General features: G+C 39.4%; 2 protein-coding genes across 2 annotated transcripts in view; one reads left to right on the top strand and one right to left on the bottom strand.

Annotated features, from left to right (window-relative positions):
* Positions 1–13,540, top strand: part of NF1 (neurofibromin 1) — a 193,614-nt gene that overhangs the window by 112,991 nt on the left and 67,083 nt on the right. The gene's annotated exons all lie outside the window — the stretch shown is intronic.
* OMG (oligodendrocyte myelin glycoprotein) lies at positions 12,013–13,347 on the bottom strand. The gene has a single exon (XM_044673182.1). It carries the CDS (start codon positions 13,345–13,347, stop codon positions 12,013–12,015), a length of 1,335 nt encoding a protein of 444 aa, XP_044529117.1.

Below are 13,540 nucleotides of genomic sequence, written 5' to 3'. Positions count from 1 at the left end.
GAGAAGCATATTGTCATTCCTACATAGAAGAAAATTGTTTTTTAAAAAGAGACATTAAGTGCATCTAGGTGACTCAGTGGATTGAGAACCAGGCCTAGAAATGGGAGGGCCTGAGTTCAAATTTGATCTCAGACATTTCCCAGATGTGTGACCCTGAGCAAGTTACTTCACTCCAAATGCCCAATCCTTATTGCTCTTCTGCCTTGGAACTAATACCCAGTATCCGTCCTAAGATGGAAGGTAAGAGTTTTTAAAAACATTTTTTAATTGTATATTTAATCTCATGGCTAGGGTTCTTTTCTCATATATAAGAAGGGAATTCCCACAGGAATATCAGGGTGGAACAAGCATTTCTTAAGCCCTTTCTGAGCTGTAACAAGCACTTTACAAATATTGCCACATTTGATCCTCTCAACAGTTCTGGGAAGTTTGTGCCATTAGTACTCGTATTTTATAGTTGACAGTAATTGGGCAAACCGAAGTCTCAAAAGTAACTTCCTCAGGGCATAGAGCTGGTAAGTGGCTGAGGTCGAATTTGAACTCATTTCTAGACTCAGAGTTCTATCCTCTGCACTACCACATTCAATAAATTAGTTTAGTTGTGCTAACTTGGTCAAGGAGAAAGGACTTCATGTGACCTTAGTGGCTAGGAATAAACAGGCTGGAATTTGAGCCAAATAAATTAAGAAAAATTCTTTTCTTTGTTAGTTGGATGTATTTTGGATTTGACATATGGGGAAACCCTTTGTAGTGCTGAGACAGTCATTGTTAAGAGTTTGTAACTGATAGCATTGTGCTAGATCACGTGTATGCCTGAGATAATCAGGGCAATTAAAGTGTGGATTGGCGAATATAAACTACTTCCCTGATAGTTTTGCTTGTTCTGATCTCTCACCTTTTTTCACTGTGTGTGTGTGTGTGTGTGTGTGTGTGTGTGTGTGTGTGTGTGTGTGTGTGTGTCTAATCTCTTCCCTTCCATATTTAACGTACTCTTTCTTTCTCTAAATAAATATTTGACAAGCCATTGAGAACCCTCTAGAAGTATTTGTGTCGTTTGGAACAGTAACTATGGACAACAGAGAGCTTGTAACCATGAGAGAGGTGGCACTTCCTGCTAGGAAGTCTTCCCATGGATACCTCAAGAACAAATCAAAAGCTTTAGTATGTGTTGGGTAAAGTGGTTTAAAAAAAAAAAAAGGGTCAACAAATCCAGTTTTGTACTCAATTCTCTTTCCTCATTGTAATCCTTGCTAGATTTTTTATGATTTTTGTTGATAGTGGTGGTGTTTGTGTAATAAAATTGTGTTGTTTTTTGGTTATTCAGAACTTGGCAAACATGAACAAATATGAGTACATTCATGTACAAGTATGAACAGAAAAAGATATTCATCTGTGAGACCATGAATCTCTATTACAAGATCCTGTTTCTGAATACAAGTTTTGCTCATTAGTTCCAAAGCTACCCTGCTTATCAGCCTTTTCTTCTGACCCTCTTTCTTTTGTTTTCTGTGCCTCTTAATTGCCTTAATAACCCTTTTAATTACCTTTTTTCCCCCTTATCTACAGCCTTTACTCTGCATCCATTAGGCTAGTTGTATTTGAACAATCCCATAAAGGTTTAACTTCTCGAAGGGGCTGTGTTCTTCTCAAAGCTTGGACCTTTTATTCCATTTTATATTTCAGCTGTTACCCAGGAGTCTACTTTTGTTGTTTACTTGTTTTTCAGGAGTGCCCCCCTCTTTGTGACCCCATCTGGGGCTTTCTTGACATAGATAATGGTGTGGTTTCCCAAGATCTTTTCCTGCTCCTTTGACAAAATCAAGGTTAAATGTCTTGCCTAGGGTCATGCTGTTAGTGAGTGTCTGAGGTCAGATTTAAACTCAGGAAGATGAGTTTTCCCAACTCGAGGTCCTGCTCTCTATCCACTGGCCCACAGAGCTGCCCAAGGATCCTCAGGAGTAGCTTGATTTGCTTATTTCAAAAAATAAATAACAACTCTGGATTGTAGGGTACACTGTGTCCAAAACTAGTTCAGCTTTCTCTGGATAGTTGAGGAAGGAGGAATGTGCTGTGCGCGCGTGCGTGCGTGCGTGCGTGCGTGTGTGTGTGTGTGTGTGTGTGTGTGTGTGTGTGTGTGTAGGTGATGCATGGATACATCTATGAAGTGTGTGAATACACCCCTGCTCCCAACACACTCACCCCACCACATTCCTTGATCAGCTCTACTATATTTTGTTTGTCTGTTCTGACCTTTTTGCAAAGTGCTGTTCTATAAAGTTGTTTTCTCTTAGACTTCAATTTAGATTACACCTTTCAGAGTGTCAAACAAACTAATTTGCCTGACAAATTAGCACTCAGCCACATTGTTTTTTCCATTCCTGAAACACGTTTTCTTAAGAATTTCTTTCCTGAAAGGTCTCTATGTCAGGAAGGAGATGGCCTTTCCCTGGGAACTCTCCAGAGGTAGCACCACACTGCAAGAGTTGGTTTCCTGTGTGACTTAAGTGTGATAATTTGCTGGGTTTTTTCCCTATACTCATATAAAGTAAAGTGTGATCAAAATGGAAACCTTTAGCCTCACTTCCCCACTTGTATTCCTTTTTCTCTTTTCTTTATTCCGTTTAAGTCTTTCTTCCTTTTGAGCTGTAGGAATGGCTTTATAATGAAGGAGAGCACTTTAAAAAAACCTGGACAGAACATCTCCAGAGCCTTGGTGGTCAGTTTTATTTTTTCCCTATTTCTCCAGGATTAATAGGGACAGAACACCTTCCCCCCACCCTCTCCTTTTCAACTATCTAATACAGATACCTGCAGGGAGGTTGACCTTATGTTAATAATTAGGCTTATTAAAGAATAAATTGTGATACCTTCTCAGGATTGCTCATGCACTTTTAAAATCTGAGACAGCTGATGAAAAGAATACAAAATCAGTGTCTAGGGTTGCCTAAAGTTGATTTAGCCCAAATATGTAAAAGAAAATTGGGGGGAGGGGGTGGGTAGGCATTACTTTATACAGTGCTGAATTGTGGATGTTGTTTTTTTCTGTTTCCTAATATCATAAAATTTAGAATGTTAGCTAATACAATTCATTTTCACAAATGAGAAAACTGTAGTCCAGAGGGATTAAGTGACCCACTGTAAGGTCTGGTAGTCTTCCCCCTCCCCCTTCTTAATTAATCTCTTCACTTATAGTCTTTCCCCTCAAGTTAAAGATATCCTATATGATAATTCTCCTATGCAATTCTTTCTTTTTCATGAGTTGTAGCTGTTCACACCTACTGTATGAGCCTCTCCTGTGCCTCTCAGTCACCCTCTGGATGGCACAAATATTTCATGAGCTCCTATTGTAAAAGCTCATTGTAATCAATCAATTAACATTTATTGAGCTCCACTTTGTCCCAGGAATACAGAAAGAAACAAAAGACAATCTCTGCATCAAGGAGCTCATAATACTAGTGGGAGACAACAAGTGAAAAGCACATACTGATAAGCTGCTTACCTCATGGAGACTAGGTTCCTTGTAGGGGCAAAGGAAGCCAGGAGGTGGAGTGGAGAAGAAAGATCGCCCCACTCACCCTCCTGGTCTCTTCTGTCTGCTAAAGCCATTGTTTCAGGAATGACCCTTTACTGATGGGCGTTTGTTGTCATTTTTTTGTTTTTAATCTCCATCCCATCGTTGCTTCCACATGTAAAAGATTTAGTCATAGCTACCTCAGTGTGAAGGGAGTTTATCAGTTTGGAATTGAACTGGCCTGGCAAGACAAACTTAGATGCTTTAAGAACATTGGGAACCTGCCAGGCCAAATTACAGGAGCGAATTCTTTTAGATGCCCCTTTTGACTATTTTGACCTCACTCAATACAAAACAAAACAAAACAAAAAGCTAAAAATACTCTTTCTTTTTAAAATTCCTAAACTAGGAATAGAGCATGGGTTAGAGACAAAGTCACTAGAGCCCCCTAATGTGATGGTGTCAGGGATTGTCTTTGGTTTTCTTGACTGTATATATTAAGGCAGAGAAAAAGAGAGATTGAACAAGAGAGAAAGAAAGAATAGGAAGAAAGCTCTGGCAGGTCAGAGGGGCAGAGTTCCATAAGTCAGCTTGAAGGAGTTTGTTCCTAGAACATTGAAGTGTCCAGGCCCAAGTCAAGCAGGTGGTATATATTTTTTGCCCATAGCAAATAATGAATACTAAAAACTATGGCATAGGGAGGGCATCTATGGACTGATGGAAGGAATAAACACATCTATGAAGCTCCACAACTCTTTTTGGATATTTTTTAAAGTGTTATTAAGACTGGGCAGCTCAGTGACATAGTGGATAAATTCAAGTCCAACCTCATATACATCCTAGCCTTGTGACCTTGAGTATTTTTTGCTTCAGTTTCCTCATCTGTCAAATGGACTGTAGACAAAAATAGCAAACCATTCCAGTATCTCTGCCAACAAAACCCCAAATGGGATCATGAAGAGTTGGACATGCCTCAAACAACTCAATAACAATAGCAACAACTAGTAAGATTTGGGGAGTTTTGCGTGATTTTTAATGACTCGAAACTTTTCTTTGGAATAAAAACATAGCTTGTTTTTTCAACATCCGTGTTGTACTATTGTGTAGGATAAGGAATCTTGGAATTTTTTTTTCCTAACCTAAACATTTTTTTTCAGTTACATGCAGAAGCAAATTTTGACATTTTATGATTCAGATTCTCTCTTTCCTTTCCCTGAGGCAATAAATAGTCGATATAGGTTATTCCAGTGCTGTCATACAATATATATTTCCATATTCCTCATGCCATGAAAGAAGACACTTATCATACCACACAATAAAAAACTCATGAAGGGGGCAGCTGGGTAGCTCAGTGGATTGAGAGCCAGGCCTAGAGACGGGAGGTCCTAGGTTCAAATCCGGCCTCAGACACTTCCCAGCTGTGTGACCCTGGGCAAGTCACTTGACCCCCATTGCCTACCCTTACCACTCTTCCACCTATAAGTCAATACACAGAAGTTAAGGGTTTAAAATTTAAAAAAAAAAAAAAAACTCATGAAGAAAATAAAGTGAAAGATGCCTTGCTTTAATCTGCAGTTACACCCTAACAATTCTTTCTTTGGCTGTGGATATTTTTCTTTTTTTAATATTTTTCCCTTATTACAAACAAAAACAAATTTTTAAACTTTTTTTTAAGTTTTGAGTTCCAATTTCCTTCTTCTGTTACTTTCCCTGCCCTGCCCCCTTCCTGAAATTGTAAACTATCTGATATAGATTTTGGATGTGTGATCATGTAAAACATTTTTCTGCATTTGTCATGGTATGAAAAAAGATCTCAAAAAAAAGAAAATTAAGTATAATATATTTCCTTTTGCATTCAGACTCCCATCAGTTCTTTCTCAGAGGGCATATGGCATTTTTCATCATCAGTCTCTAGGATTGTCTTAATGTATTGCTTAGAATAACTAGGTTATTCACAGTTGTTTATCAAAAACTATTGCTGTCACTACATACAATATTCTTCGGATTCTTCTCACCTCACTTTGCATCAGTTCATGGAAATCTTTCCAGATTTTCCTGAAATCATCCTGTTTGTCATTTCTTATAGCACAATAATATTCTATCACTATTATAACACAACTTGTTCAGCCATTCCTCAGTTGATAGACAACCCCCTTATTTTCAATTCTTTGCTACCATAAAGAGTTGCAAGAAATATTTTTGTACAAATAGGTCCTTTTCCATTTTTTTTTATCTCCTTGGGATACAGACCTATTAATTGTATTGATGGTTCAGAAGGTATATACAGTTTTAGAGTCCTTTGGACATAGTTCCAAATTGCTCCCCAGAATGGTTGGATCAGATTTCAACTCCACTAACAATGTAATAGTGTCCCAATTTTTCCACATCCCCACCAATATTTGTCATTTTCCTTTTCTGTCATATAAGCCAATCTGATAGGTATGAGGTGTTAACTCAGAGCTGTTTTCATTTGCATTTCTCCAGTCAAGAGTGATTTAGAATATTTTTTTCACATGACTATGATGGCTTTGATTTCTTCATCTGAAAATTACCTATTGATGTTCTTTGACCATTTATCAATTTGAGAATGATTTATTTTTATAAATTTGACTTTTCAAATATATAGAGAACTAAGTCTTTTATCAGAGGTAGTTGATACAAAAATTTTCACCTGGCTTTCTGGTTTCCTTCTAATCTTGGTTGCATTTTCTTTGTATAAAACCTTTTGAATTTAAATATAATCAAAATTATAATGGATAGCATTTTATCTTGGAACCTTGCTTTGCTGATAATAGTTTAGTCCTTCACAGTTGATCGTTGTACAGTATTTCTGTTATATATATATATATATATACTGTTCTACTGACTTCACTTTTTATCAGTTTATATAAATCATTACAGGTTTTTCTGAACTCCTGTTTATCATTTCTTGAGGCTCAAAAATATTCCATTACAACCATATCTCATAGCTTGTTTAGATATTCTTCAATTGGTGGACATCCCCTCAGTTTCCACTACAAAAAAGAGCTGCTAAAATATTTTGGTAGAAGTAGATCGTTTCCCCCATATCTGATCTATTTAAGATACAGACCCAGTAGAAGTATTGCTGGATCAAACGGTATGCATAGTTTTAACATCTTTTGGGCTTGGTACTATATTGTTCTCCAGAGCAGTTGTATCAGTTCATATTTCCACCCTCAGTGAGTAACTGTCCCAATTTTCACACATCCCCTCTAGTAGTTACCATTTTCCTTTTTGGTCATATTAGCCACTTCTGGCTAATATCTCAGAGTTGTTTTGATTTGCATTTCTCTTAATTAGTAGTGATTTGAAGCATTTCTTCATATGGCTATAATTTTAATTTCTTTATCTCAGAACTATCTATTCATATCCTTTGACTATTAACTGAAGAATGCTTTGTAGAATGCCATAGTCTTCAAAGAAAAAGTCATTTGGCAAAGCTTATGTCAGGCTTAAGAAGTCTATAAAGTATTAATGGATGGACCCTAAGCTTCCAGAATTATCTAAATGAGTTCTTTACAGGCTGGCCTCAAACTTTTTTTCCTTCATTATATATTATTTCCCTTCTTATACTCTGTGACCTAGCCATCCAACCTGTTCCTTACCCACAGAACTCTCAGCTCCTTGCTTTCATTCTTCTTCCCTAGAATAATCTCCCTCCTCAACTTTGACCTCATTGAATCCATTTTTTTTTAAATTGAATCCATATTTTTTCTGAGAAGATGCAGCTCAGCACTATTTCCCACCTGAAGTCTTTCTTCATCCTCCACAGGCACCGGTGCCTTACATGGTATTTATTTGCATCTTTGTAGCTCTTTACATGGTTTTGTTTCCCTTGATATAATAATTGTGCTCATTGGAAACAAGATTATTCCATTCTGAGTATTTGAATGCCCATTGGCTAATATGAGACCTTACATAGCTGGCTCAGAATAAATGCTTTTGAATTCAGTGTAGAACTCCATAGGAGAAGTTTTATAAAACATGTGGTGTGAGAGATGAGGAAGGAAGATGAGCTTGCTTTGGAGGAGAGTGAGGGACTAATTAAGTCCTACTAATGGCAAAGCATTTAGAGAAAAGTCCTGGGTACGTTAGGTGGAAAAGGGGCTCAGGATGAGAAGGGAGCAGGGATGAGTAGGATTAAAAGAAGCATCAAATCCAAGTAACTTTGTAGAGGCTCTCAGTCACTTTGCATTGCAGTTCAAGCACACTGACGTTGAAATCAGAAGACCTAGATTTGAGTCTCATCTTTGACATTTACTGGCAGAGCATCCTTTATTTTTAACCTAAGGCATTTAGCCTCTCTGAGCCTTGTTTCTCTTTTCTACAAAGTGGAATCCAAAGGTATATAATTTCACAGCAGTCTTCTCAGTAATCCAGAGAGAAGGGGTTTGAGAAACTAATTTATAAGATGCTACATAAATGTGAATAATTTTCTTAGTCATTCCTGGAATGGATGCCCATCGTTCTAAGCCTAGCTCAAATATGATTTCCTTTTTTTTTTCTTTCTTTTTTTTTTTTGAATCCTTACTTTCTCTCTTAGAATCAATACTTTCAAGGTATAAGAGTGTGAAGGATGAGGCCATTGGAATTAAGTGACTTGCCCAGGGTCATACGACCAGGAAGTATCTGAAGTTGGATTTGAACCCAGGTCTTCCCATCTGCAAGCCTTGCTCTCTTTTCACTGATACGCCTTGCAGCCTCTGAATATGATGAACTTTGCTGACTCAATGCCTTCTTCCTACCTTACCCCAAGGACCATTACCTTCTTTGAGATCTCTCTCGTTGACCTGAACATATCCCACATGATGCTGGACTGACCTGTGTCTTTTCATCTGCTCTATTTAGATCACAGATTCCTTGAAGGAAAAGTATCTTCTTGCATTGCCCTCTGCTTACAGGATTGTGCCTTCCACTTACTAAGTGGCCCAGAAATGTTTGTACACTTGAGCTGAGAGCTTATCATGAAAACAAAGAGAGGGCCTTTGTTTAATAGAGGCAAGACTTAATGGGCATGTTTAGGCTTTTAGAAATCAATCCATCCTATTCTGTGTTCTTGAAGCTAATGGCAGGTTTTAGTTTAATGGAGTACATGCATTACTTTTCCTAAACACACGGATGCATTGACATCAGACTTAGAAGATGTCAGCATTCTTGATTATAGGTTCAATAGAAACAGTAAACACATGCTAAGCACCTACTGGGTGAAAAGCTCTGAGGATACTAAGAAAGGCAGAAGGCAGTTCTTGCTCTCAAGACACACCCACAGTCTAATGGGGAGAAGGCACTCAAGCAGTGCACAGGATAAGCTGGAGATGATCCATAGAGGGAGGCACTGGCTTCTTGTAGAAGATGGGATTTGATGGCAGCCATGAGGCGGAGATGAAAAGGGAAAGAATTCCATGCATTGGGGACAAAGAGCCAGGAGAGGTTTCTTGTGATCAACAGCAAGGAAGCCAATCAGCCGGAATCCTAGAGTATGTGGAGGTGAATAAGGTGGAAGCTGACTGAGAGAGACTTTTCCATGTGGAGCCATGGATTTGAGAGATACATAGTTTGATCAGACTTGTACTTTTTTTTTCTTAAACTCTTACCTTCTGTCTTAGAACTGATACGAAGTATTGGCCCCAAGACCGAAGTGACTTGCCTAGAGTAATGCAGCCACAAAGTGTCTTGAGGTCAGGTTTGAACCCAGGACCTCCAGACTCTGGCCTGGCTTTCTATCCACTGTGCTCCCAAGCCGCCCCCAGACCTGCTCTTTAAAAGATTTGGAGAGCAAGTCAAAAAAATGGACCAGAATGGGGAGAGACTGGGAAACCCACCAGCCAGCGCTCGGAGGAATCCTGGAGTGAGGCAATGAAGGTCCTGTACTGGTGTGTCGTCGTGTCCGAGGAGAGAAGGACGTGATGCTCTTTTGTGTGTGGTGGTCAGAGAAGATGAGCCGTTGAGGCTGACGCCTGGGGGGCCAACCTGAGACTCTGGAAGATGGTGGGGTCCCAACAGAAGAGGAGAAAAGTGAGGGGTTCATGAGAGCTCTGTTCAGCTTAAGATGTCTGCGGGAACATTCGGCTTGGCCTGAGGTGTCTGATGAGCAGCTGGAGACTGGAAGTTAGCAGAGGGACTAGGGCTGTAGGAGTAAATTTGAGAGCTCAGTCTAGCCAAGGCAATTGAATCCATGGATCAAATCACCAAGTAAAATAGTACTGTGGGAGGAGAAAAGAGCCCTGGGGGCACCCACAGGCAGCAAACAAAACTGGAGAAAGATCTGGCAAAGGTGACTGAGAAGAAGCAGGAAAGGAACCGAGGAAAGTAGTTTCACAAAACCTAGTGAGAAGAAGGTATCAAGGTGAAGAGTGTGACCAGTAGCAAAGAAATAAAAACCAAGGAAAAGCCATTTGATTTGGCAATTAAGAGATCATTATTCTCTGTAGAGAGAGCAGTTCAGGTTGAATGGTGAGGTGGAGAGCCAGACCAGAGAGGGTTAAGATAGTAAGGAAAAGAAATGGAGTTATCCTTTATAGATGGCTTCTCAAAGAGGTTAGCCCCAAAAGGAAGTTATGGGGAGAGTATAATTCTATTCAGACTCCTCAGTGTTAGGCTCGCTTTTAGAAATTATAAAAGCTACAGAATTTAAAAGAAAGTACAGACAAGCACTGCCTCCTTCCATTCAAAATGCAAAAAGTATCATTTCTTAACAAAAGATCATCAGATTACTCTTGGGTCGTTGATGGATACTATATTTACAAATATCCTGTCATTTTTCTCTCTACAGTACTGTCTGTATTAAATTAAATAGTTGTTTTCAGCTTATGATCATTTGCTTGAATTTAAGACTGAGCACAGACTAAGAAAACGTCTACCTCTTATTAGGATCCGAGATTGAGTCAGAGGGACTTTTGGAAGAAAGGCATCCTTTTTCTTTTTTCTTTCTTGCCCTCCTTCCTTCCATCTTTTCTTTTTTCCCCAGGTGGGCTGAGACTTGATTTCATTGGTGTGAGGTAACTCCCCTCCAGCCAGAGATATCTGCAATTGACAAAACTATTCTATCACCCACCAAGAGATTACTCAGAATCACTCAGCCAGGAGGTGCCATAAAGTGACCTAAAATGCTCTCTTAGGCAGGTTCTCTATTCATTACATTATTTTAGCCCATCTCCTTTAGCATTCCTCTCTCCCCTCTTTTAATTCAGTCCCTTTGTCTCTGTCATAGTTTGACAAGTGATTTGATTTTCCATTCCCACTCATTTCTCCTAATTACTAGATTAGACTGTAAACTCTTTGAGAGCCCTTATTTGTCATAAGTGTCCCCTAAGTTTCTAAATAATGCCTTGCATATTATCAATGCTTAATGAATGTTTGTATAAATTAGTTTTGAAGCCCTTTTCTTCCTGAGAAATTCTCCAAAAGATCTGGTTTAAGGTCAGGCATGGCTATGAGTCTAGTTACCTTTCTGGAAATTGTTATAATGCTGTAAATGCTCCCCATCCCACTTTAATTCTCTCCACATTGGACAAACGGACAATCATTTATTCTTAAAGCTCTCTTTCTCTCCCTCTTCCCCAACCCATACCCCTGCCCACAACAAAAATCAGTTCCTGCTGTGGTGCACAAGACTTTTTGCCACCTGGGCTAGTGGATCTTGTTAAATATTTAACATTTATTGCATTTCAGATCTGGTAATGTTTTCCTGCACAGGGTTCTTTTATAAGTACACTCTTATATGCTCAGATGCTTAAAACAGAGCCATTTCACTTCCTTCCTGTCAGTTGCCAGGCCCACTGTACTCTTGCTCTTATGAGGGCCTTTGTCCTTTAGGTCCTGAGTAAAGGCACCAAGAGCCCTTCAGAAGCAGGGCATTATTGGGGTATAAAGCAGTGGTGACTCTAAGATGGAATAAAAACTACCATTCAGAGGGAGACCAGTCCATCACTCCATTAGAGGCAAGCCACTTAAACACTTGGGCTTTTCATTGAACTCTTAAAATTTTGCCCACGATACCTGAAATGATAGCTTCTGTTCAATGAAATGGTTAGGTCTTTTTCATGTTCTAGATCATAAAATGACATGAGGAGGAAGTAGAGACCCCACAGGCATTAGTATAGACTTTTTTATTTCTTTTCCAGATGTTTAATGATGAAAACATACATAAAATACATATTAAAGGTTCAGATGCTTTATATTTTTTGCAAGAAAATGAAGCCTTAAGATACAAAATAAATGTTTCATTAAAAAAAAAAAGTTAACAGGTTAGATTTTACTCAGTTAAGACAATAAAATAGCAGCAAAGTACCAAGACATTATTTGTGCACTTCTTGTATTTAGGACAAAAGTTACTCCATTAAGATCAAAGTCAAAAATGCAAGACTGGCCTTCTGGAGGGTTTTATATAATTTTGAGTCACTGGTTAGATACGAGCATGTTTTTCCAAATATACATCAGAGCGAGGAGTATTTTCATTAAATTTCAGAGAATTCTGGTCCTCAGCCAATCAGCATGATCATTATTACAATGATATTGATCATTAAGACATGCGACACATGGACTTTCCAAATACTTGCTGTGGAAAGTAAGCGAGTATTAAAAGCATTGGTGGTTGTCTCCTCTCTCCTTAAGGTAAGAGTTGTGCTTTGCTGAGCTATTTCGGAAAAGCTGCTTGGCATACCACTAGTGATGCTGAGGGTCATGGGAGTGGTGGAGGATTTTGTTGAGCTCTTGAAGCTCGTGTTTAAGACCGTTGCGTTTTGGATGTGAATGGTCAGTGTTGCAGCTGCTGCCTCGTGGGAATTTGTCTTTCCCGTGGGCAGGTCTTCTGGGTAGAGAACCAAAGGCTTATCAGTGCTTGTAAGGACTACACTTTTGCTCAGTGTGGCACTTAATGTGGACTCCCTTGTTCGATATTGTTTGGGTATTTTGGTCACCTTATGTTGCGTTTCTAGACCCAAGGAGCTAATGGCATCCGTGGCCTGTGTGCTACTGACAGTGAACATACTGGAGGGAATTGCAGAAAGGGTAGATTGTTCCGTGTGATTCTGCCAGGGCATTGTAGTATTGGAACATGGAGACCCAATCACCTCTGCTGTTGTCTCCAATACCCATTTCAGTAAATAAGTGACATTTTGTTTGTCATCGCATGCCCATCGATTGTTGTACAGAGTTATTACTCGCAGCTGAGATAGCTGGTCAAAGGCTCGATCAGGAATGTACGTGAACTTATTGTTGTGTAGGTAAAGATGGGTGAGATTTATCAGCTTTACTAATGTCCCTGGGAGAATTTGTGTCAGAGAATTGTTGGATAAGTCCACCGTCTGTATGTTGGAAGGCATGTTAGTTGGGACTGTCCAGAGTTTGTTACTACTAAGGTTGAGAAACTTGAGGCTGCTGAGGGTATTTTTTATGAGAACAACCCTTTCTAGCATATTCTGAGAAACATCAAGGCGCTGAAGGTTCCATTGATAAGCAGTATCCGACTTGTCAAGAAGTTTGATGGCATTGTTGGTGGCATACATTTCCCAGAGTGACCTGGGCAGCTGCTCTGGGAGGCGCTCCAGCATGTTGTTCGACACATCGAGGGTCCTCAGGTTGGTGTATTGAGTGAGTTGGTTGTGAAGATCAGTAAAGAGGTTAGAAGACAGGTTTAAGTGGACAATGTTCTCTTGGAGCCCAGGTGGCAAGAGAGTCAAGTTTCTGCCTGAACAGTCCACACGCCTGTGCTTTTCGGAGCATGTACATTGGTGAGGACAGATACACAGAACGCCGGGGATGAGAAGCAGGAGGACAAGCAGGCAGGGAGACATTTTCAATATCTGATATTCCATCTTTGCCTGGAAACAAACAGAGAGACCCAAATGATACTCTTTCAGCTTGCAAAGGCAGTTGAGGAATCTGTAATGGTCTCTTTAGCATTAGGCAAAATGATCAATAACTGTCTTTGTTGTTTACTCCTTTGATAATTGTTCCAGTGATTAAACTAACAAAGCTCCCCTTCATTTAGAGTCCAAATGCTTAAGC

Source organism: Gracilinanus agilis, chromosome 4, assembly GCF_016433145.1.
Source record: "Gracilinanus agilis isolate LMUSP501 chromosome 4, AgileGrace, whole genome shotgun sequence".
Taxonomy (NCBI): domain Eukaryota; kingdom Metazoa; phylum Chordata; class Mammalia; order Didelphimorphia; family Didelphidae; genus Gracilinanus; species Gracilinanus agilis.
This window is presented reverse-complemented; position numbering and strand designations above follow the sequence as displayed.